The following is a 21,943-nucleotide window of genomic DNA, read 5'->3' as shown; positions in this document are numbered from 1 at the left end:
CCTGGCGTATTAGCCTTTAGAATACAACTTCACCGCGATATACCTGAAAAGACTGAAAAGGTAACACAATAAAAGTACAAGGTAACTTTCATATTTTATTTTAAAGTAGTTATATAAAATGACAACAATATAAATTCTCTGTGTGTTTCATTGCACCATTTAAACAATAACTCTTTCATTGTGATATTCCGTGATGTTTGTTCTATAACGACACTTTTATTACACGACACCATAGCTACGACAATCTATATCGACAACGAATTATTGGACTATTAAAATAAATAATCAGGTAATTACTTCGATCAAAGCTTGACATTTAAATACTATGAGACTTTGTTCTCTTTGTAAAAGACGACCCAAAAAATAGTGTAGGCCCAATGTTTGAAAAAAATAAAATATTTTTATTACATATTTTTTAATATTCTTCATACTATGTACTCTAATTTTATATGCGTTTAAAAATTGGGTTTAACGTATGCGTTAAACCGAGATTTTTATATTAATTTGATCAATATAGTTAGACAGACCGGGTCCACTTATGCAACAAGTCTTTACCGCAAATTTTGAAAGCGACGAGCCATGGCGTGGCGGGTGTACATGAGGTCTACTTAATAGGGGTACTAGTACATGTCGATACGCAACTTTTCCCACCTTTTCTCTAGGTTTTTTTTTATTAGACAAGGTTGGAGGACGACCTGACTACTCACTTGACTTGAGCGGATCCAGTAAGACTACTCAATGGAAGCGTTAGTGAATATCTCAATCAAAATATAATACTGGCTTTCTGTGCAAGAACACTACGCCGGTACCTAAATAAAGTTCATTGATCGTCAAAGCTCCAATTAAAAAGTTTGTGAGTCCGCGTTACGTACGCCTTTGAGAAAAATTATGTTATACACATCGAACCACATATTCGATAAGTGTTCAAATTCCAGTCTGTTTAAGAATTGACTGACTGACTACAAATATTATGTTTACGATCTGAAAAAAAGAAACCAGACACGCCAGGCGCTAAACAAATTTCGTTGTAACGATCCCCAAGTAGGAAACCCCGTAGGGCGGGTTAGATCCACCTGTGGTGAATGGTTTTTCACACACAGATTAGCAACGGGAGACGTCCGGAAGAAAAGAAAGACAGGCTGTCAGATTGAGGGAAAAATGTCATGAGATAAAAATTTGTGTTTTACGTTTTTAAAAGGTTCAAAGGATAAAAACCAATTGATTGTTAATGTATACGATTTTAAGGTGCGTGTGGAATAAATAAGTGCTTCTTATACTGCAGTTTGAGTTTAATCCGCAACGACGACAGTTGACAACATATTTCCTAAAATGGTGACCCCGACGTGATAGTATTGGCCGCCGCCTGTTTGTCATTGACCAAGTGACCAAGCACCGTTTTTTAATCGACACTGGATCAGACTTATGTTGTTTCCCCCATCACTGGTTACCAGTAAAGCGAAAGGCTACCAAATACGACTTAAGCGCTGCCAATGGTAGTTGCATTCGGACTTTCGGCACAATTAATTTAAATCTAAACTTCGGGCTACGCCGTAACTTTGTCTGGAAATTTGTCATAGCCGACGTTAACTCTGCAATTATCGGATCTGATTTTTTAGCGTTTTACAATCTTTTACCGGATTGCAGAAATGAAAGGATAGTTGATGGGACCACAGGACTATCATCAATTGCCTCAACCACTGATATTGATCAACCAAGTGTTCGAGCAGTTGCATCTGGAAAGGTCATTTTTACTGAATTATTAGCAGAATTTCCAGACATTACACGACCACCAGGGCTGCCTCGAGTCGTTAAGCACCATACGGTCCATTTCATCAAAACAACGGATGGGCCTCCGATTGCCTGCCGTCCCCGCCGCTTAGCCCCTCAGAAACTAGTTGCAGCTAAGAAAGAGTTCGAGGATATGGTGCAATCTGGTACAGCTCGACCATCCAAAAGTGCCTGGTCATCACCACTGCATATGACAATTAAAAAAGACGACACCTGGCGTCCATGCGGCGATTACCGGGCCCTAAACGCCAGAACAGTTCCAGATAGGTACCCCGTGCGCCATATTCACGATTTTGCTCATAACCTCTCTGGTTCAAAAGTTTTCAGCACCATCGATTTAGTAAAAGCTTATCACCAGATACCGATCGCTGAGGAGGACGTGCCGAAGACAGCAATTGTTACACCGTTTGGCCTCTTCGAATTCCCATTCATGACTTTTGGGCTTCGAAACGCGGGACAGACATTCCAGCGATTTATTGATGAGGTCACACGGGGTCTTGATTTCTGTTTTCCCTACGTTGATGACATCCTCGTTCATTCAGCTGATGAGAATCTTCATCTGAAACACCTTCGAACCCTCTTCGAACGTCTACAAGAATACGGAGTTGTAATTAACCCCTCCAAATGTACTCTGGGAGTAGATGAAGTTAACTTCTTGGGCTATCACATAAACAGTGAAGGGACACGCCCTCCTCAGGCTCGCATCCAAGTCTTATTGGACTTTCCACCTCCTGAGACGGTACAAGGTATGCGCCGATTTCTCGGTATGCTGAACTACTACCGGCGTTTTGTTCCACATGCTGCTCAGTTTCAGGCACCGCTAATTGAGGCTCTCGTAGCAACAAAGAGCAAGGGTGCCAGGCCATTTCCTTGGTCCCCAGAGCTACTTCAGCAATTTGAAGCCTGCAAGCAAAGCTTGTCCTCGGCGACGCTATTACAACATCCTGTGAGTAATTCTAGTTTAGGTCTGTTCACGGATGCCTCCAGTGTTCATATTGGGTCTTGCCTTCAGCAAAAGGTAAATGGTAAGTGGTTTCCACTATCTTTTTTTAGTAAGAAACTCACACCCCAGCAAAGACAGTGGCCGACTTACTACAGAGAATTATTAGCGGTATACGAAAGTGTTCAACATTTTCGATATATTTTAGAAGTCCAGCATGCCACAATTTTTACCGACCACAAACCACTCTTATATGCTTTCTTACAGAGACGCGAGAAGCTGCCACCTCCTCAGTTAAACCAGTTGTTTTTTATAAGCCAATTCACGACTGACATACAGTATATTAAGGGCGAGGACAATATCGTTGCTGACACAATGTCACGCATCGATATCAACGCCATCGCGCTGGATCAAGATCACGATGCACTCGCGAAGTCTCAGGCTACAGATTCTGAATTGAAAAATCTGTTACAAAATGGCTCTAGCCTGAGCCTAACTAAAATCAGCCCTCCAGAAGCGAAATCGGCAATTTATTGTGACGTTTCTACAGGTAAGCCACGTCCGTATTTGACCCCTTCCTTTCGAAGAACCGCGTTCAACCAACTGCACAACTTGAGTCATCCTGGTATCCGTGCTACCACACGCCTCGTGTCAGAACGTTTCGTTTGGCCATCGATGAAAAGGGACTGCCGTATTTGGTCTCGAAGCTGTGACGCATGTCAACGTAGCAAAGTTTCAAGACACAACTCAGCTCCTACTGGAAACTTTAACACACCATCCGGTCGCTTCATGCACGTGCATATAGACATTGTAGGGCCATTACCGGTTTGCAACGAATACCGATATTGTTTGACGGCAATTGATAGGGTTTCCAGGTGGCCAGAGGTGTGGCCTATGCGTACCATCACGGCAGAGGAAGTGGTGGAAACTTTTACCAGGGAGTGGATTTCCCGTTTTGGAGTACCGTCAATAATTACTACAGACCAAGGATCCCAATTTGAATCCGATTTGTTTAACCGGCTGCTGCTTCGATTCGCCACCAAGCGTATAAGGACTACCTCATATCATCCCTGCGCAAACGGAATGATTGAACGTGTCCATAGACAGCTCAAGGCGGCATTAATATGCCATCAAGATTCATGGGTAAGATCCCTTCCCATGGTTTTGCTGGGAATGCGGTCAGCCTTTAAAGAAGATTTGGAAGCCACAGTCGCAGAAACGGTGTACGGTGAACCTTTAAGACTCCCTGGAGAGCTGTTAATAGCTTCCTCGTCAATAGAAAAAATTGAGGATGCCACCGACTTTGTGGTACAATTGCGTAACAAAATGTCATCTATACGCCCAGTGCCTGCTTCTCGACATTGTAAAAACTCTCCATTTATATTCAAGGAATTGGAAAGCGCTTCTCATGTTTTCCTGAGAGACGATACCATCCGCAGGGCATTGCAGCCGCCATATACAGGTCCATATAGAGTATTAGAACGCTCCCCTGATGGGAAAACGTTCACACTGTCCATAAAAAATAACAAAGTTGTCGTGAGTGTAGACAGACTTAAGCCGGCTTTCATAGATCACATTGATGATGAACGGAAGCAAGCCGAGCCTTTGTCTTGTCAGCAAAATCAAGCCTTACGACCAATGGATCTGGAAAATCCGCCGCTGTTGCCGCTGCGAACAAGGCCGCTGTCAATTCCAATAAAAATTCAAGGTGAGAAAACAAAAGAGCCTTATACCACACGCTCAGGCAGACGTGTCAGATTTAAAAAAATTACTGATTTATAAGAACTACTTGTATCTTGTTACCTGTTGTTACCTATCTTTACCTTGTACTTGTTACTTGTTACCTGTAATTTTCACTTATAATTCTTCGTTTTATACAATTATTCTTGTAATACATTCGCACGTATACCTAATTATGCGTAATATTAAGAGTATAGTGACAATTTTGATTAAGGGCTCTCAACTGGCGTATCTTTCTCCGTGGGGGTGTGGTGTGGTGAATGGTTTTTCACACACAGATTAGCAACGGGAGACGTCCGGAAGAAAAGAAAGACAGGCTGTCAGATTGAGGGAAAAATGTCATGAGATAAAAATTTGTGTTTTACGTTTTTAAAAGGTTCAAAGGATAAAAACCAATTGATTGTTAATGTATACGATTTTAAGGTGCGTGTGGAATAAATAAGTGCTTCTTATACTGCAGTTTGAGTTTAATCCGCAACGACGACAGTTGACAACATATTTCCTAAACACCTACAGTGATTGAAGCAGCATCAAGAGGTCTTGGAGAGTGGTCATGGTGTACTGTCGCATCGACAATTGGGGCACTCACTCGACGCCATGACACAGTCCAGTGTCACTAAAACTTGTGATATTTTTTTAAACAGCTAATTTACAGTCAGTCTCTGAGAACAAAATGAATGTGTGCAAAAAGAAACAAATTTAATTTTGCATTATTTTCATACTACACCGAGAGCAAACTGAGTGACGTTACTCAGTGTGTCTCTACCTTAATTCTAGATGACACATTATCTCTGCAATTGTGATAATAGAAACAACAAAGATAGCAAACGAAATTTTAAAAAGATGTTTACCTTGAGTTGAACTATTTTATAAACATTTTACACAATTAATTATCTGAAATAAATAACCGAAAATATAATCGAGAAAAAAACCACATGATTAATTAAAAAATCACACATCAAATACAAATTTTACATTATTTTTTATTTATTTACAAAAAAGTATAATCTATTTGGTAACAAATTCAAAATTAATATAGTTCTAGTGTTGAGATGATAATATCGATAATATTATTTATTATTCTACGAATCATTACTGTTTTATCACATGCGTTAACGAACTCAATAAATTTCATTGCTCATTATTTATTGATTTGCTGCTTTTGAATGATGTTATATCTAGATATATCTGAGAAGGTTAAATAAAACAGTTTCGTACGTTTGTTTGTCGATTGATTTTCTTTAGAAACTATTGACGAATTATACAGATTATCAATAAAAATTTTGGAAGCATGTTTCTATACTCACTAACAAAAGAAAAAAACGTAGTACACAAAATGAATCTAAGTCTTGGGGTATCAGTGAATAAGGTCGAATTTCGATCGTTGGACGTACACTACGTATTATAAATACGAACATTTTTGAGAATGTGATGATGTTTGTCGCGTAATGAAAAAACATAATTAAAAGTTCCCAATAGTCACTTCTAATCTAGTAGAAATGGTATTGCACAAAACTTAATATTTCCAGAATAAAAAATGGCGTGAAAGAGAATGTTCATCTAGCCACGCTAATGAGAGATTGTCTTCAATTTTTAATCTTCTACAACTAAATGCATAATATAAAAACTGTGTTACACGATACACACTCGCAGACCTACAGATCTTTAATTCAAATTAATGAATTCAATTAATTTATACAAAAAAAAAAACGAAATGCAGTATTATAACAACCTTTAACGCATAAAGTGCCTTTGCTATGAAAAATAATAGAGATTATATTTAATATTTAAAAAGCTCATAAGAAGCTGCGTAAACATTGTACTCTATAATCAACATATTATGACGTTACATAGCTTTTCAACAAGAAAATACAAACAGTTCGACATGAATATGTGCAGCTTGTTCAAGTTAAATTTGTAACTTGTATAGTTCAAAGTGAATCTCGCCGACTACCCTCAAACAAAAGTTTTAATAACAGTAGACTTTTATTATAATACAATACTTTTTAAAGAATATATATTGTATCATTAGCGATATGCAATGTAGTGTGGTAAGCACTAGCACACACGACGTTATTTTATGGTCGAATTTTATTTCTGACAATTTAGTTAATTGTATTTTTTCAATTTTTTCTAAACTTTTGCCACTAACATATTAATGTCCGGGGGCATTCTGAAGCGGATATTAAATTGTTCAATGTCATCGTGTATCTAACACGGAAATATCTACAAACGAGTTCCACAGTAAAAATAATAACATTTACTCAGTTTATTTTATCATAGAGATGTACAGTTCTAAAGAGGATCGATTGGGCGCAACTTCCTTACACGCGTCAAATACACACCCACTAGCCACATATGACGTCACGTTTTGTGATTAGCGTTCAATGTTAAGAACCAATTGATTTTATGTAGTAATTTAAAAATTTATTATTTTTTTATAAATATTTAATGATATTGAAATATATAATTAATGGTTTTAATTTAATTAACATCTCTAAAAACGATTGTTTAAATTTATTTTAGTTATTGGTGTTCTATTGAAGGGCGGTACAGATAGCTACAGTTATACAGAACATACAGTAACAAAAACTTGTATCAATAACTTTGTGAACACATTATTATTATAATTTCCGAAGGCGGAGTGTCTGCCAAACAACAAGTTGTCTAAATTCGTTGTGTCCACAGCATTATTACTTTAGCTTTAGTTAATTTTTAGCAAATTCTGAAAATTTCCGTATTGATTAGATTTGGACTATTTCATAATGTTTAAAGCCGTCGAAACTCCCGCCAACAATATTGGATATGTAAAATTAAGTACCAATATTTTTAGAGCAAGGTTTATTTTTTTACTTATAATCCGAGATTCATTAATCGTATAAATCAGATTGCGTTGAGTGGCAAGCGAGCGGCGTAAATAAAACCATCGACAATGTCATTGACAATGTTATCATGACCACACTGGACTCGATCGAATCGGTGTCGTTTCGTGAATATATTGAGTTATGCCAGCGCAGTGTCCGCATGTGACGAGAGCCAACAAACTTGAAGGTATCTAGTGCGTTACATAAAGTTGACAGCCACTGGCTGCGCACGACGGCTCTCAACCTCGCGCCGCGCCGCGCTCCACGTCCCTTCGTCCTTCGCTTCAGATTGAGAAACGTTGCATTTAAAAAACAATTTTTTATGATCGAGCTATTTTTTCCACTAGCAACATTAGAAGTTTGCTGTTGCCAGAGTTGATATTTTGATTGAATTTAATATTTTTATTTCATTATATTACAAGTGATGTTTATTTAAATTATTTGTATTATCCTAGTTGGTCTGTCGGTTTATTGACAGTGTCAGTTATCGTAAGATCATCTTTCTCGATTTCTGTTTGTACGTATGTGTGCATCGCGTGGATACAAACTACACATATTCCTGTCGTGTTGAAGGCAGGGCATAGATTTATCAGTTTCTCAACAGAATCCTTCGAGAATCATTTCACTTTATCAATAACTCATTTATCACATGTCCATAACTAAGCTTAAGCTACATTACACATACAAATTAAAAATAGTTTAAATCTTACGAGGCCCCCCACCGGGGCGCTACTGTCGGCCTCAACGTTGAGGTTCACAGCAGGAGGTCGCTTGTGGAGAGCTTGTTGAGGTCGGCAGAGAGCATGTTCCCGTCCCCCCCGAGGAGGGATCGGAACTCGCTGGAGTTGAGTATGGGCTCGCGGTCAAGGAACTGGGCGGAGAACGTGGTCCCGGCGCCGTCCGCCTCCGCGCCCTGGGGCAGCTGCAATACAATACAACGCTGTATACTGCTGCGGGGGCGGCCGAGCTCACCACTGTGCTTACAAGTCGCATACCGACCTTCAGACACCAGACCGAAGTCTATTTAATTGTAGGTTTTTTTATTATTGCTTAGTTGGGTGGACGAGCTCACAGCCCACCTGGTGTTAAGTGGTTACTGGAGCCCATAGACATCTACAACGTAAATGCGCCACCCACCTTGGGATATACGTTCTAATGTCTCAGTATAGTTACAACGGCTACCCCACCCTTCAAACCGAAACGCATTACTGCTTCACGGCAGAAATAGGCAGGGCGGTGGACGTGGGCGTGGACTCTCAAGAGGTCCTACCACCAGTAACAAGCATGTCAGCTTCTCGACAGAAATAATAGTTATACTGTAAAATAAACTTTCTAAAATAGTCATTTTAGGGTCGCAGATTTTTTTAAATACTGAACTGAAGCAATTTATCGCCAGAGTAGAAGACAAAATTTACAATGACCGATACGACACTGACCACGTCGTGTCCGACGCCACGTGGTCGCGACTTGCACAGTCTGGAGGTTGTTGGTTCTCAACGCGGCCAGGGCAGGGGGCCTACGGGGGACACGGGGGCGGATGAGCCTCCGTGAGACTACTAATAATATTTAAGTATTTATTTTTATTGTAGCCATTTACAAAATTCATGTTGTTGCTCATTGTCTTACTGATGTATTTCTTTTTAAATAGTAATAGTAATTCTTACGTGATTATAAGTGTTGTGTTGCATGTTGGGCGATGTAGACCCGACTTGCATCATCGGGCCGACCATGGGGGACACGCAGGCGCCGCCGTGCATGGGGGACACGCAGGGGCCGCCGTGCATGGGGGAGCCGCACTGGGGGTCCTGCATGGGGGACACGGACTGCCCCCTGTGCATGGGGGACAGGGAGTGGGGGGAGTGCATGACGTTGGCACCGGGCTGCAGCGGCTGGAGGCCCTGTCCATACGGCACGTTGCTCCACGCCATGTCGGCGAAGGTGTCCATGTTGGTAGCGGCCGGTACGGCGAGGTCCGGTATCGTTCGCATCTGCTCCGGGGGAACCATCCAATTCTAGAATTCAGACAACTTTCTTTAACAAATGCGACGCGTTTATGTTATATCAACTTTAGTTTTTTTAGATGACGTGGATATTTCTTTCGTTTTTTATTTTCAAATATTATTATATTTTTTTATATATAGAGTGCGTTGAAGGCGTTCTGGAGAACGATGGCTTGTGATATAACTAAGAAAACATCACCATTTATTTTACTAATATTTTTAAGCAGCGCACAGTGTATTTCTATTAAGAATTGACGGACGTTCACCCGACTCAGAGAGAATGCGGATGCATACATAATTCACTTTTTTTTAATACGCTTTTATTAGCTTTAGACGTATGTATGTTAGTATGTAACGGAATCTTTGAATATGATTTTGACCACCCTCAAAACGTCGGATTAACTCGAAATTTGGTATACTTATTAGGACCGATGAAAAATCAAATTAAAAAATTGATATTCAACTAAAAAATGAAAAATAAATAATAGTTTAAAAAAACTAAAAAAATATGCTTTTATAGAAAATCCAACTAAAAATAGAAAATAAATTTTAATAAATTTGAATTAAAAATAGTGTAAGAAAAAATGATTTTATTGTAAAAAAAAGCGTGCGGTGCATGGTATCAGTTATAAATATTTTATGAACAGATATGAATAGAAAGGTTATTTTGATAATATTCTGAAAGGACCCCGCGCTTTTTTTTAAACTATTGTTTATGAGTCGGTTACGCCCCTGCACTCCCCCTCACCAAGCTTTAAGTTCCCAGATGTCACATCGTGCAGTCGACTTAGTTAATTATTATGGGTGAACACAGAGAAGCTTACTAAACATTTTTTTATGCATAGACGAGTTTCAGTTCTCCGAGTCCGTCTGGCGAGAAGGGAATACTGGAGCCCATAGACATCACGACTTGAATGTCGCCATCTTGATACTTTGATGAGGTGGAAGTCTCATTGTATTGAATTGTACAGTAATTACTAATCTTTATATTAATACGTGAAGCAATAATTTTGTGCCCCTTTTTACGAAAATTCCGCGGACGGAGGAGTATAGAATTTCCCACGCTTATAGAGAATATAGAGAAGGAGTGCAGTATATTAATATTTTTTAATTATTCGTAAAAAATACATTAAATCAATAAAAATAAACATTGCACACACTACCATGTATTTGACACAACACGCATGCATTCTATTTCTTTATTGTCAAACTTTTGTTATTGTTTAAAGTCTGTAGTCAAATTGAGGATAGATTAAATATTGTTTGTCTTTATTAATATTTGTCTATGGTGTAGTCTTGGCTAAATCTGTCATTATAGAAATTTATTACTCTTTGACATAGAACTTCAATTAATTATAGTCGAATTTCGACTACCGGGGGACCACTAGTTATATAAATTACGTATATATAATTTTTGCTCTGTTCAAAATTTCAAAGAAATATGTGATCTGTTAGATCTCAATAATGATTCCGGAACCGCCAAAAGGATCGAGTCGGTTGCTGTAGACCGCGGGCTACTCACCGGGTCGCTGTAGGGCGGGTACGCGCCGTAGGGCGACGTGGCGTGGTGCGGCGACTTCTCTGCAATACAATGCGTTAATAGAGTTGCAGCCCTATTTCCAGTAGTATACTGCTATAGCCTGATTTTTATGATGATGATGAGTATAGTTTTAAACTAACAAACATGTGTCGACGGGTCAATTAAAAACGAATTTAATATTATTTGTATCCTGTTGAGGACAACAGGTCTAAGTGCTCATATTGTTGTGTCGCCATCGGTCCTTGACGCGAGTGACAATTGCCAAGTTAGTGACATGTTCAAGTTGTTGTAAGTTGGAACATTCCGTCACACAGATATACATATATACAAGCAGGGGGGGCGCAGCGACCACCCCCCGGGTACTTAAGGTACTCACCTCTGGGCTCCGCCTTGATCGGCATCTGCTCCTGGAAGGTCCCTGCGAAGGTACAGATATGTTCAGGATTATGTGTGGTTTGAACATTGTGGTTAACAATAAAAACAACAAACATATTTACAGCGCAAAAAAATTTCAAGCGTATAAGTAATTCGCATTTCAAAAATACATTTAATAAAACATTAACCCTTAGATGCTGTATTGATTATTTCTAAATAATATTTCTGAAATGCAAATTCAAACACGACTTTGATTAAAAACAAAAAAAAAATGATGATGTAATTGTGGAAGTGTGAGTCCTAAGATCTAATCTGAGTGGTGTTGATAGCTTGTGTATAATAATAATTGTACTTATAAAGCAAAACAACTAGCTAACTAAAATTCAAGCTCTCGAAGGAATGGTGTGAAACTCTACCAAAACTCTACCAAAAATAAATAACTTGTCGTTGTGACGGGGTCTTATGACTTTCAACCTCTCTCTTTTTACCTCTAAGGACCTTGCTCTAAAGTTACGTTTACCACTATTGTCTACTTTCAAAAGTTGGATCTATGTGTAACGTTGACAATAAGAAATCAACAAAAAATATTACGACACACATACACACAAATGCACGCAACATAACTGTTAATAAAAATATACTTAAATAAAATATATTTCAAATAAGAGTGCCGACCGCGGGCAGCGAACACACACACACACAAGCGCTGACTACGTAGTGTCGCGGGGCGGCGCGGGCCGGATGTATTAACGGGTAAAGCAAACATCGACACGCCAGAACCAAGCTGCGGCGATTTTGTAAGTCTTATGCTGTTGGTTCGTTTCAAATTGTGTTTTCGATCGTAGGCTGCGTCCCCCCGGGGGACCCACAGCGGGCCGCGTCCCCCCGGGGGGCCTACAGCGGGCCGCGTCCCCAGGGGGGATATAGAGCAGGCCGCGCTTGTCTCTGGTGCGCCGGTAGTGGTCACAGCGACACGCATGCTTAGTACAACGGGGCGGATACCTGCGGCTCGGGGCGTGCGGGGACGTTACAAAACAAGTAGATACGTAATATAGTTTTATTGGCGTTATTCATCGTCTCCATTCAAGCCTTATCTTCGTATAAACCGTAAAATCTAGTTACATACGTGTCGATAGTTACAGTGGCTATGACCTAGTCATTGGCCAACCGAAGCTTTGTTCGACAACGGCTTGTAGACCGACAATACAACAGAGTCGCTTCTATATGCTCAATTCAAACCGTATCCAAATTCTATTGGCAGATTTTAATAAAAAAAATGATAAATGCTATGTTATTACTTGGTTTAATTTACGTACGAACTACTTCATATTATTATACAGATTAAAGAAACAAAAGATTATTATTGATATAGTGTTTTATCGACTCGCGCTCCAAATTACAAAGATAAGTTACAAAAGCATGTCCGCCGCACACGAAGCTAACTGACCAGCTGTGTCAATTCAATATAAATACCTCACGGTTTAACAACATTTGTCTATAAAAAAAGTTATAAAAACATTTTCGATATAATATTAACCAAATACGTAGTTTTTTGTTTTCGATATATCGATACAACTTTCACGTAAAACACTATTTTTATCACTTACATCACTAACGTTTAAATTTCTAAAAAACCACATTTACACGTGTATAATGAATAAGTTGTAATCGAATTTAAGACAATTTAATGTGCTTAGTGCGAGTTTTTAACGTTCTCGATAGCGTAAAAGTTAACTCAAATTTGTATGCAGTTGGAACAGCGCCCCTAGCGGCAAACGCAGGCAAACGTTCCTACAAACAAATTTGAGTTAACTTTTACGCTATCGAAAACGTTAAAAAACTCGCACTAACCGACCGCGGACCGGGCGTGCCCTGTTCTATGAACATTCTAATTAAAAACGTACAAAAATATTGTTTTACCGACAGACACAAAATACATTATATAAATAGTAATAATTAACTGCACCGAGTAATGGTTTGCACGGTTTTAAGGTCTATATAATTATGATACCGTGTTCAATACATCTTGATCATGTTGTTAGTACCCACAAATCCACATTAAGATAATTAAGATATACATAATACAAGGCGCTGTGGACTGTTTGTTCACTGTGACAATGTCGGTATCGACTCGATTGAATTGTTTTTTAAAAGGCCTTCTCATTAGGAGTGGGTGATATAAATCGTATCTAGATTCAATATCTATATATCGCAGCAATATCGTTGAATCCGATATCGCCCCGCACCAAATCTATATATCGATATCAGCCGATAAACGATATTGCTCGATGTGATGCGCATCGGCATAACGTACCGATTCGTGAATATCAGCAATATTCGTTTGGTTCGTATCGAATCGGCCAGAGTGAGTGAGCGCACGATAGGGATATCATGTGATTAATGAGACAGAAACAGACATTATCCATACAATTGTAAACCTTATATTTAAGTCCATATGTCTGTAGATTATTCTTAGCGTATCAGCAGGATACAATTTAGGAAAGAAGTTTCAACTTTCGACCCTAACTTGAATGCAGTATAGCCTATTTGCATCGTTGAATTTAATTTCACGCGCTTTGACCTTGAACTAGAATTTTTGGACAAGTGTTTATAAATACTTAAAAGTTTTTGTGTTTGATTTTTAAAGTACACATTTTTCTATTTTTAGTTGAATCCAAATAATTGAGTTTATTTCTTGTGTTTGTATTAAACTTTTGAAATCTACACTCTTTTGGTATATTTTGTAATTTTAAATTAAGACAAAATACTAAAAACTGAAAATAATGTAGCCAGTCCTAAGCCTGATAAAAGCATGAAGGAAAGTTTTTTTGATATTTTTATTTTCATGTTCTTTTTATTACTTTAAAATCATATTATAAATTGATATCAGAAAACCAACCGTATAACGTTGACTTAAATCTATATCTACTACGATATTATATCAGCGTATCGTTTCAAATCTCAAATATCATGAATCGAGAAAATCTACTAGCATCCATCAATATATAGATTCAATATCCGATATTGATCCTCGATATATAGATACGATTCGATACGGGGTAAAACCGATATTACCCACTCCTACTTCTCATCGAGTAGCCGCCATGCCCATATTATTGTATTTTTCTCATAAACTACTAATAAAATTGACCGCTTGTCTTAGGACATCACTTGAATACACTTCATAAGTACAACATTATAAAAGCGAAACCTACAAAAATAGTTAAATTGATATTTAGTTAATTTTTTAAAACTTTGCAATTGTAATTGGTCCTATTGTTAATTCCTTTTGTATGTAATAGATACATGGGTCCCGGCGGAGGCAAAGATAAATCGGATGATGAAAAATTGTTTGTGTGGCTGTGTGGCGAGGGGGACCGGGGCCGGACATTCCGCCCCTAGTGCGCCCCGCGTTTCCTCTCTATGCCAGCGCATTCGTTGTAGGTGCTCTAAGACCAGCACTGATAATTTAATTTTGTGTTTCATAAGCTCATACCAATCATATTGGAACTGATTTTTCTTTAGAACTTAAAGGTATACCTTCGTTTTAAAAAAAACAACAATGAGAACAACATATACCCTACCCTAATTTTTTACGCAACATTTTTTGTATTTTTTTTTATTCAACACCAAAATATTTGTTAGTAACATCCACTGCCATTAAATAAATAAATCCTAAACTTATATCATATTAGAAGAAAACATTAGTTGTTAAAATAATCAATTAAACTGAACGCATCGTTTTCAATGTAAACTATTCATTTGTGGTGTGGCAACATTTAGGGGTTGCCATGTGCGAAGCACCAATATTTATATTAATCTTATAAATATAGAATGCGGTATAAGATATAAGAATATATGTTGTGTTTAATTATACATAATAAATTTTGTTGGAAATACATTTCTTTTTAAATAAATTTTAAAATAATCAGACAAAGTTGGTGTGTATTTTTTGAGAATTTCAACAGATTTTGTTTTAGTAAAAGTTTATATAAAAATTGTTTCTAACAATCATTTTTTATGACAAAAATGTAAGAAACAAATGCACGACGTATGTGTGGAGTAAATCATAGTTTAATGATGATACCCTTCACCGTATAAATGTAAATAACATGTAATGATACATATTTAAATAATTAATTTAAAAAAATGCGCGGTCCCGTCAGTGAGCAAATTCTACCTTTCACCGTTATTCATGTAAACTATAGAATTTGCTGCAATCGGAACTTCTTTAGATAATAAATCGATAAAAATTGATGTAGACTTACTTTCTTGCTCATACGCGGCCATTAATGGCATTTTGGTCTTCCGCTTTTTACCCAATATGTAATTTGAATCTAAAAAAATTTAAATCAAAATATTAGTCGGACAAATCGACAGTTTCTCAACAATCAAATAAGTATATGAGATATTTTAATTAACAATTTGTAACGAAAACAAAGAAAAACGAAAACTTAACAAAATAAATAGTAACGAAAGCGTAAATTAGACTAGAAGTGGGGGTTCGGGGGAGGGGGCACAGGGAGCCCCTCATTGACGAAGGAAGTTGCTCCCGTCCAGCGGGGAGTAGTACGAGCTCTGGTCGTCGAACTCGGACGCGGTGGCTCGCGGCGCCAGCGCCATGTACAGCGCGTAGTGCTCCGCCTCCGTCAGCTCCAGCTCGTCCTGCAGCCGCCGGAACGACGACGCGTCCAGCGCCAGCACGCTCTCCGCCACCAGGATCGCGTCCGCCGGCGGCGCCGCGCACACCGACACGTCCTCGTGCAGCGACACGTGCGTCACGCTGTCCGCCGCGCGCAGCCCCCCGCCCGCACCCCCCGCCGCGCCCCCCGCCGCCCAGCGCGCCGGCCGCTGCCCCGACACGCTGCTCACGGAGCGCCCCACCGGCCGCGCGCGCGCCTCCTGCACGCTGGGCGCCGGGGACTTGTCGCGCCGCCGGAACAGCCGCGAGAAGAACGAGCGCTTCTTGGCGGGCGGCAGCGCCGGCTCGCTCCGGGCCGCCGACAGCTTCTCGTCGGGCGGCGGCAGGCGGGCCGGCCGCGCCGCGCTCTCCACGGACGTCTGGCTGGACCTGAACTCCGAGGAGACGGACTTGCGGACGCGCTTGGGGGGCAGGGGGGGCGCCTCGTCCGTGTCGCGCTTCAAGGGCGTGAACTCGACGATGGGGCCGCGAAACGTCTGCACGTGCACGTCCTCGTAGGGCGGCGGCTCGGGCTCGGCGATGGGCAGCGGGTTCTTGAAAGCGAGCTGCAGGCTGGTGTAGGTGCCGGCGTCGTTGAAATCGTCGGCGTCGGTCTCGGCGTCGGCGGCGTCGGCGGCGCGCTGCAGGCGACTGCGGCTCTCAGAGTAGATCTCGTCGAGCTCGGCGACCTGCTCCAGCAGATCGTCGAGGCTCTTCTCGTGCGGCTCCGCATGTCCGTTAGTCTCGGCGGCGGCGGGCTCGGGGTCGGGGGGCGGGGGCGAGGGTACGGGGTCGGGGGAAGAGGGGACGGAGACGGCCTCATCCTTGTTGTTATTATTGGTGTCGCGTTTCTCAGCGAGGAGAAGGGAGAGGAAGGACAGGTCCGGGGGCGGCTTACGGCGAGTGGTACCTCGGAAGTCCGGGATGTATTCGAACGCGAAGGAGTTGCTCCGCGCGTCGTCCGTCAACCTCTTCAGCTGGAAGTGTACCTGTAACGGGAGGCGCGTGGTTAGGGGGGCGGGCGGGGGGCGGGGGGCGGCGGGGCGGCGGGCGCGCTACTCACGGTGACGTGCTCGTCGCGCTGGGGGTCGCGGTAGGGCGGCGTGTTGAACACCACGGCGACCTGCTTGTGCACGTAGGACGGCGTCACGGTCTCCTCCCACACTATCTGCTCGTTCACCTCCTGGTAGAATATCACCGCCGTGTCTTCTTTCGATACCTGAATATTGACGCCATTATTGTTATCGATCACTGAGTTTAGAGTTTTGAATGTTTTTTGGAAAAAAGAAAACTTACATCCTACCCAGTATTAAATATTTAGCAGAATGTACCAACACAGTATGATGATACCGCTCATTTTGAGTCGTGAATATGAAGTTCTAATTGAAGTGGATTTTATTTATTGTTCTGGACCCCCTTCAAGGGGGGACCCTTGCTTTCTCCGCAGGAGAAACAGAACGGGCTTCACAAGCTATTCTTGGGCGAGGTAGGGACACAAGACGACAGAGTAGTGACGTACCTTCTCGCAGAGCAGGATGACCTGCGTGCCGCCGCGGATGGTGCCGGAGCAGTGCGAGGAGCGCATGATGAGGAGGTCGCTCATGGCCTTCTTGTCGTAGATGATGTCGGACACGACGGCGGGCAGCGGCCGGCGCATGCGCCCGGCGCCGTCCGGCACGAACACTTGGAAGGCGAGCCGCACCGCGTTGAGGTCGATGCTCTGCGTGTGCGAGCGGTGGTCGAACCCCGCTGTGCCAAACGTACACTTTACATGCACCCGACCTACACTAGCACGTGTCGCCATCCGGCTTTCTCTAGTGAGGCCAGAGGAAGCCAGATGGCAGGCGCTCGGAAGCGGTGCGGTAGGCGCCACTCTCCGACTTTAGATCCAGCATTGCTTTCTGGTGGGCTGTGTGCTCTTCTATGATAAACTTAAATGGCAATAAACAAGATTTTGATATTTATGTCGTTAATTACGAGGAGCGACGAAATTATGAACAACTTGACACGTCTTCATTTGTGTTTTTGTTATTTATTGCTGTTGGACGAGCTCACGGTCCACCTGGTTTTAAGTGGTTATCGGGGCATAACTACAACGTAAATGGCGTAATCGACTTCGAGACATGAGTTCTAAGGTCTCCGTTTTTTTACTGTACAACGGCTGTCCCTACCTTAAAACCGTAAAGTATTATTGCTTCAGGGCAGGAATAGGCAGAGTGGTAGTACCTACCCGTGCGGACTCACAAGACGTCCTGTCACCTCCTCATGAAACCGTCACCATAAATTAAATTTCTATTTATTTCATAAATATTTGACCGAAATTTTGAGTGATCCGGCGCGCCGACCCGCATTTCCTTCCATGGCGGTCGCGCGTGTAGTTGAACAATTAGGGATATTTTTGGACGAGCTATTTCGGGTAACGCATCGGAGCCCGTGGCAGTACAAAGCTAGCAATAAGTTGTACTTTGTAAACAAAATACGTTATACGATCTCAATTCAAAAGCTTTGGTCCCTTCGCGAACCTTACTATACTGGCGCATACTTGTAACAACTGAATGACTGCAACTGGGCGTCTTCTCTCAAATCTGATCTTAATAAACGCACTTTTAGTTCGCAAACGGATTTGATGTTACGAGTCATACCAGACAGACACAGAAAGCAGTATTTTGTATAATGACGTCAACGTTTAGAGACCTTTAAAAATTATATAGCTCGAAACACGACTCTACCAAACTATTTGTGTTCGTGTATTGCGTGACGTGAACGTGTGATTATTCCTAGAATAAAAAAATTGGATTCTAATAGAACTCACTCCTGAAGGGGTCCACCCTGAGCTCCTCCCGGAGGCGCAGCTCGGCGACGATGTCCTTGCGCTTGACGCATTGTATCCCAAGGTTCCTGAACTGGTACTCGTTGTTGTCCTCCGTGACGTCGGTGCGCACCGAGCACACGCCGCGGTCGCAGCGCTCCCGCCCCACCAGGTTGTGCGGGTGCGGTCTGCGCGTCACCACACACGTAACAGGTACATACATACAACTCCGCAGGACAACGCCCAGGGAATAATGCCCTTGTAGGCAGACGAGCACACGGTCCACCTGATGGTGAGTGGATACCGTCGCCCATGGACTTCAGCATTGCCAGGGGCAGACCCAAGCCGCTGCCTACCGCTTAACTCGTTTGAAGAAGAACATGTCATAGCGCTCGGGAAACACCGTGGAGGGGCTCATTCCATAGCCGGATGGTACGCGGCAAAAAAGACCTCTGGAAACGTACTGTGGATGAACTCTATTCCGATGGCGGGCGGTGGGATGGTAAAAACGAGATGACGGTATCATCTCGAACAATTCGAAATCGACATATTGCAACACCGCGAACCAAATTGTGTTATTATTGAAAATTCATTTGTGTATGATCGGAATTCATTGGAAGAAGACCTTGTTCCAGTATTACGTAAGCAAATTTATTACAATCATTCACCCCCCCTTTCCCCTTGTCAGCATAAGTAAACAAAGCTCTGACCCCAAATGCTAACGTGAACATTAGTATATGAATTTTTCTACTAACGTATTCTAATTTTTTTAATGATTAATGAGCAGCAATTATAATTCTAAAAATAAGAAAATAGGCTTATAGGATAGAGTACTTTAACGCACATCATATTCACTTATATGCGCGCAATAATTCCCCTACTCTGTTCCAAGCGAGTACGTAAACGTATTATTATTCATGGGAATCCCCGAAAATGCGTTTCGTTTTCAAGCATAGACAATGTGTAGGTTGTCAATATGTGTAAAAAAATAAATAACCACTGCGACATAATCACCCCACATGTCACCAAAAATAAGCAAAGTAAACCCGCACGCAGTCAGTCAGTAAACGGAACTACTCGAAGCGAAACAGCGAACGGATCACCTGAAGCGAAGCGGAACAAGCGAATTGAGTGTTTTAAAGTGTTTGTGAAGTGTTTAAGTGTTCCAAGTCTTTAATACAGTTTTTTTGTTGTAGTTTGGTGAAATTTTATTTATAGAACACCAGCGCGTAACAATATTTTAGAAAAAAAAAGACGACACTTACTTAAACGGGGGATCCTTGTTGACGCAGGACACGACTATGGTGGCCGGTCCCTTGTAAGAGCATATCTTGATTGTAGGATAAGTTTTGTTCTCCGGAGTACTGGACACGCCCGGGAGCGAGCCCGCCGACCGGCCCTCGCATTTATACCGGAATCTGCAACAAACATATGTGAGGTTCGCATAGTTTTCTTTGCGATTTAGATAACGCCGTCCTGCCGACTTCTGCGGCGAAGCAGTAACTCATTCCAGATAATCGCGTGCGGTGGTTTAGCTGTTTTGTAGTCGAAATTTCGGTTTCATGTCATAAGGTCCGTAAAACCTTTAGAAAAAATATTGATAGCGTGCACTACAAAAATTTTTTTTTTTTAATTCGTTCGTATGAGCGTCACACTAAAACCACTGATGCGGTTTTGGTACGAGCTGTACGTCTAAAACCTTGTAATTATCTAGGTAAAGGAAACAGTACATAGTTTAGTGCATACGTATTTTTTCACAGTTACTCTTCTTTTACTGGTGGCAGGGCGTTTTGTGATCTCGCACGGGTAGCGATAGCGTATAGGTGTCGGTGTCGCAGGCAATTTGTATGATTCCGCCGTTTACAAACGGCGTCGTCATTATAAAAACGCTCGCCGTTATGTAAAATGCCGAAGGCAAAATGTAAACTGCCGTGTCACTTTATAATATGCCACAACATAGCATCGACAATTCAAACGCTGTTTTCATAATGCCGCGGCGAATTGAAATGCTTAGTTCAATTTTTTACCACGCGCGCCACTGTTGATCAAAATAATAACAACCGCGTCAAAAAATAACTGAAAACAGTGCAAATATATCGTGTGGAGAAGACATTTTAGGAAAGATTCTGATTTTAAAGGCATATATTATAGTGAATTAAAAAAAAAATACAATTCTCAAATGGAAGCTGTAAAAAAGCCTTGGACAAATAGTAAGATTTTTGAGGTTATTCGGCACCTAAAAAATGCTAAGGTGGCCACAGAATCTAGTTCGCGGAGGACTCCTGCAGATTACTACTGGTCAAGACAATACGAGGTCCTGAGCATCAGTGAATTGGACTACTTTATTTTAAAAAGGATAGCCCTGGTAGTCCAACCGTTCGTGTAATACCGTTGAACGAATATTCCGATGTATTGTTAGAGATTCATAGAGGTTGCGGACATGGTGATCGAGACAAAATTCAGTATCAAACGAAGGATAGATTTATTAGTGTGAGAAAAGCGATTGATTTATTCGTATCGTTATGTCCTGTTTGTGAATCCAAACGTAACATACCAAATAAAGGTATCGTAGTTAAACCGATTATATCTCGAGATTTTAATGAGCAGAGTCAAGACCATGAATACTTCAAACTTCAAAATATGATTTTACTTACGACCTGTTTGTTTTATTTGAAAGTGTCATATTATCCTTAGAAGTTTTATTATTGTCATGAGTATCATAATATAAAGTGTGTAATTTAAATGTTGTTTTGTTACTTAAATATTTTAATTAAGTACTTTAAGAGAATCAAAGCACATAATTTAGTCTTACTTGAAATCTTCATTAGTACTTGATTACAGAAATAAAGTCTGATTATTATAAGCTGCATTTTATTGTGGTCACCCTAAAACTACAACCAATGTCGAAATTATAACTATTGAACGAGTTATCATTTTGCCTTCGGCATTTTACATAACGGCGAGCGTTTTTATAATGACGACGCCGTTTGTAAACGGCGGAATCATACAAATTGCCTGCGACATAGGCACTACCCTGCCTATTTCTGCAGTGAAACAGCAATGCCTTTCGGTTCGAAGGATGGGGTAGCCGTTGAACATGAAAACTGAGACTTAGAACTCATGTTTCAAGGTATAAAACGATTAAACCGTAATTCAATATATCTCGCCCGGTAACAAAGAATACTCGTATTAAAACCAATACAATG

General features: G+C 41.1%; 1 protein-coding gene across 5 annotated transcripts in view; it reads right to left on the bottom strand.

The window, feature by feature from the left end:
• Positions 1-82: 82 nt before the first annotated feature.
• The window catches only part of Dorsal (embryonic polarity protein dorsal), a 56,802-nt gene continuing 34,941 nt past the window's right edge, over positions 83-21,943 (bottom strand). For 2 of the 5 annotated variants that reach the window (NM_001043431.1, NM_001172825.1), the window contains 10 exon segments: positions 7,942-8,254; positions 8,997-9,344; positions 10,855-10,913; positions 11,249-11,290; positions 15,516-15,584; positions 16,839-16,917; positions 16,992-17,147; positions 17,448-17,677; positions 18,741-18,925; positions 20,003-20,155. In NM_001043431.1, coding sequence (NP_001036896.1) covers positions 8,087-8,254; positions 8,997-9,344; positions 10,855-10,913; positions 11,249-11,290; positions 15,516-15,584; positions 16,839-16,917; positions 16,992-17,147; positions 17,448-17,677; positions 18,741-18,925; positions 20,003-20,155 — 1,489 coding nt within the window. In that variant the 3' untranslated portion in view covers positions 7,942-8,086. 5 annotated transcript variants of the gene reach the window in all.

This window comes from Bombyx mori, chromosome 12 (genome assembly GCF_030269925.1).
Source record: "Bombyx mori chromosome 12, ASM3026992v2".
NCBI classification, from domain to species: Eukaryota; Metazoa; Arthropoda; class Insecta; order Lepidoptera; family Bombycidae; genus Bombyx; species Bombyx mori.
The sequence above is the reverse complement of the archived record's forward strand: the minus strand, read 5'-3'. Positions and strand labels throughout refer to the sequence as shown.